This window comes from Austrofundulus limnaeus, unplaced genomic scaffold (assembly GCF_001266775.1).
Source record: "Austrofundulus limnaeus strain Quisiro unplaced genomic scaffold, Austrofundulus_limnaeus-1.0 Scaffold340, whole genome shotgun sequence".
NCBI classification, from domain to species: Eukaryota; Metazoa; Chordata; class Actinopteri; order Cyprinodontiformes; family Rivulidae; genus Austrofundulus; species Austrofundulus limnaeus.
Window position 1 is genome coordinate 35,459 of NW_013952742.1, and position 3,885 is coordinate 39,343.

The following is a 3,885-nucleotide window of genomic DNA, read 5'->3' on the forward strand; positions in this document are numbered from 1 at the left end:
AAAATTAAAATGAGCAAAACAAAAACTAAGAAATGTTAGTGATGTGAGTACGGGCTTTTCTTTTGGATCTGTTGTTTCTGTGACTCAACTACAGATAATATTGAAAATATTTATCATTTTTTAATTATTTTAAATCTACTTTTACGTATATTAAATGAAGTCAGTAACAGACAGACTGAGTTGTATCTGTAACAGGGTTGCCACTCTGTCCACAGTGGTAGGTTTTTCTGCACCTGCCTCAGTAAAACACACGAGGGCGATGTAGGAACACAAAATAATTTAGCACTTCATTTATTGTTTGATCCACACACACACGTCATGAGACGGTTTTCTGCTTGAAAAAAAAAATCTAAATATTTGCTGTTTTGTCAGACATTTTTTCCCAGATCTCGGATTCAGGGGGAGTCATGGTGTTTGCTAAGTTTGATCAGTTTCTTCGGGAGGTGTTGAAACTGCCCACAGCAGTATTCGAGGGCCCTTCATTCGGATACACAGAGCATTCGGTGCGGATGTGCTTCCCTCAGCAGGTAGGAGGGATGCTTTAAGGGTGTGTGTATGTGTGTGTGTGTGTGTGTGTGTGTGTGTGTGTACATGTTTTTGTTACCTGGTGGGGATGATTTTTGACCATTTTCCTGGTACACACATCCTGGTGAGGAGCCAATATCCTTTATAGAGGCAAAAGCTCAGTCTTCATCTGGGGAAATACCGTTGTTGAGTCAGGGGTTAGGTGTGAAGTCAGGACTGGAAAATGAATGGAAGTCAATTCAAAGTCCAGATGGGGATAGAAGTATAAACGTGGAGACTGGTATTCCCTACGTTGTATGGCAGTTTTTTTGTAAAACACACCTACTTATGGGGACCTAATGTTACTTATGGGGACCTGACTGGTAGTTATGGGGACTCGAGTCTAGTCCCCTTTAGGGGAAACGGTGTTGGTGGGTCAGGGGTTCAGTTTAGGACCAAGGTTTGAGTTGAGTTTAGGTTAGTTTTAAGGTCAGGTAGGGTTAGCGTTGCNAGGGGAAACGGTGTTGGTGGGTCAGGGGTTCAGTTTAGGACCAAGGTTTGAGTTGAGTTTAGGTTAGTTTTAAGGTCAGGTAGGGTTAGCGTTGCCGGTCAGGCTTAGGCTGTAGAAAATAGTGGAAGTCAATGCCAGGTCCCCATAAAGATAGCTGTACCAGTATGTGTGTGTGTGTGTTTCCAGTCTGTGCATGCTGAATACATGTTGTGTGTGTTTGCCCCTAGAAGAAGATCATGCTGAACACGTTTTTGGATGTGCTGATGGCAGATCCTCCCCCTCAGTGTCTCGTGTGGCTACCACTCATGCACCGACTAGCTAATGTTGAAAACGGTAAGTTTTGTAGTTTAAAGTGAAAAACATGAGCCTTCTGCAGGTGTCTATGTAAATGTTACAGTGATTTGAAGATTCTAAACATACATTTAAAATAAAAAAAACATTCATCAACTCATCAAGGAATTACTCTCAGCTACTATCATGCCAAACTTGAATTCAGKGTCTTTAAAGTTGGCTGTTTTATAACAATTTTCATACTGGATAAAGTTTCTTGGTGGGCWGTGGCAYCCATCTAAAACTGTGGTAGTGTCTAATGATTACTTAGGGTTTTGCTGAAATCTGGTGGTTTATGAGATATCTTGCTAACGCTTCAGACCAGAGGTTGACTTTTTTGCTTTGATGTGGTAAAAAGAAAATCTCGTTGTCGTCRCAAAAASCAGAAACACGTTGGAATAATACCAGAAAAGTCTGCGTGTATGATAATCAAATATGGTTTAATTATGAGCAACAAACAAACAGAACTGAATCAGGAAGTTCTGCATGCTTGCGACTGAACGTGTCAGCAGAATTCAGCCAATAATATACATCATGTCAACACCATGTGACAGTTTACAACCAATCACAGATTGCCAAATATACTGTCCAGCCTATCACAGGGCTCTCAGCCCAAAGAGTCTGTTAGAGTTCAGTCCATTGCGGAGTCGTCCGGAGCTATCAGAAAGATAAGAGTGATGGACAGTGTCAAGGCGAAACAGATATAAATAATTAGTCCATGACAATCCCTCCTCTTGAGTAAACAATACTCAAAACCAAACCAAATGGAATAATTATGAAACGTCCACACACAAATACATCACTCAACAAACGGATACAATGGAGAAATAAGGGAAAAAYAGTGCAAGTTAAAGGACGACCAACAACATATACATGCAACCAATGTAAGATACAACAGTAAAAAAGGCTTAAATGACAAGTGAAATATCAGAAACTCATCAGGAGAAAAACATGTCGAAATTTAAAAAACTCAAAAGCCCAAAGTTAGACAAGGTATCACAACACAAGTTCTGCCTCCCAGCCAATTTGATTGCGTGAGCCGCCTATGCTCCATCAGAATCTTATCTTGGATAAAGTGTTAACTTAATAACAACTAGTTGTCAAGTAATGAACCTTAAGTAATTCAAATTAGGACAATGTGTAAAAATTCAGTTCCCACCCCAGTCAAGACAAAATCACTAAAAAAACAAAACCCACAGTGCCCATAAGGCATGAACAGAAAACTGGATAAAGTTTCTTGGTGGGCTGTGGCACCCATCTAAAACTGTGGTAGTGTCTAATGATTACTTAGGGTTTTGCTGAAATCTGGTGGTTTATGAGATCTTGCTAACGCTTCAGACCAGAGGTTGACTTTTTTGCTTTGACATGGTAAAAAGAAAATCTCGTCATAATCTATATTTACCATTAACTTCAGTTTTTTATGACAATAATCAAACATTAAAGAGCATTTATTTTCATTCATTTTAATTTTGGAACACATGGGAACACAGAAATCACTGACTGTGGCCACAATAACTACACATAAACAGTGACATAAAACGATTGCGTTTAAAATATGAACAGGTCACCTGCTGTGGCCTGAACCCACAGCCTCACACCTTCCCTCTGGTCCACATGGACCTGAACTGGGCACCAGGTTGTTTGGACTCTAAAGTCTGAAGGGAGCTCACTGTCTCATCATACAGATGACTTCTGATGGCTGTCATCTGTTCTGGAGGCTGGATTTGGGCTTTGCTGCCACACCTGGGACTGGAATAAAAGGTGCCATTAAAGCCAAAGTTTTAAAATCAGGGAACATTTCTCCAATCTAAAAGAACAGAAGTTRGCCCCGCCCTCTGAACAAGGGATTTCTTGCTGATCTGACAAGTACTGYCTTCAGCAGGAGGAAMTCCTGCAGCGTGCTGCACCAGTGGTTCAGCTGCACAGGTTGGTGACCGGTAGTGCTCACAGACATGTTCTAAAGCCTCCTGTCCACAGCTCTGCAATGCACTGTCAGCTCCCAGTTAGCCAGATTCATTCAGTACCATGTCTAGGCCTGAGATGATGCTCAGACGCTCTGCAGTCTGTCAGAATGATGGACGGCCTTCACATTTTTTTATTCATTTATTCATTTCATATAAAAAATTTTTTATACACAATAAAGAAAAAAAATCACACTTGAGATGAAAGGAAGCAGAAAGAAGAAAACAGAAATCTTAAATCTGCCCCTTTTTCCCCAAATTAATTTCAAACAATAAAAATCAAAAAACAAAACAAATTAAAAACTTCAATTCCTTTTCAAATAACTTTTGATATACATTACTGGTATATGTCCTGATGCATCTCAGTAATCCAGGTAAAAAATCAAAAAGAAAAAAATTGTATAGGTCTTCTGGACGGGTTCTTCTCTAACGAAACGTTTCGTCTCTCCTCCAAGAGACTTCTTCAGTCTGAGAGTTTCAGGCAAAATTCAGGCTTTTAAGCACCTCTAATGGCCAGAACTCTGCAGTTTTCACTCATTTACAGGCCAGCGGTCACTCTTTCAGAGATGAGGATGTTCT

The 3,885-nt window shown here is 40.2% G+C and overlaps 1 protein-coding gene across 1 annotated transcript in view; it reads left to right on the plus strand.

Annotated features, from left to right (window-relative positions):
- LOC106527749 (dystrobrevin beta) overlaps positions 1-3,885 on the plus strand; it is a gene marked incomplete at its 5' end in the record, with an annotated part of 99,282 nt that overhangs the window by 28,679 nt on the left and 66,718 nt on the right. The window contains 2 exon segments of the mRNA XM_014022734.1: positions 373-527; positions 1,243-1,348. Coding sequence (XP_013878188.1) covers positions 373-527; positions 1,243-1,348 — 261 coding nt within the window.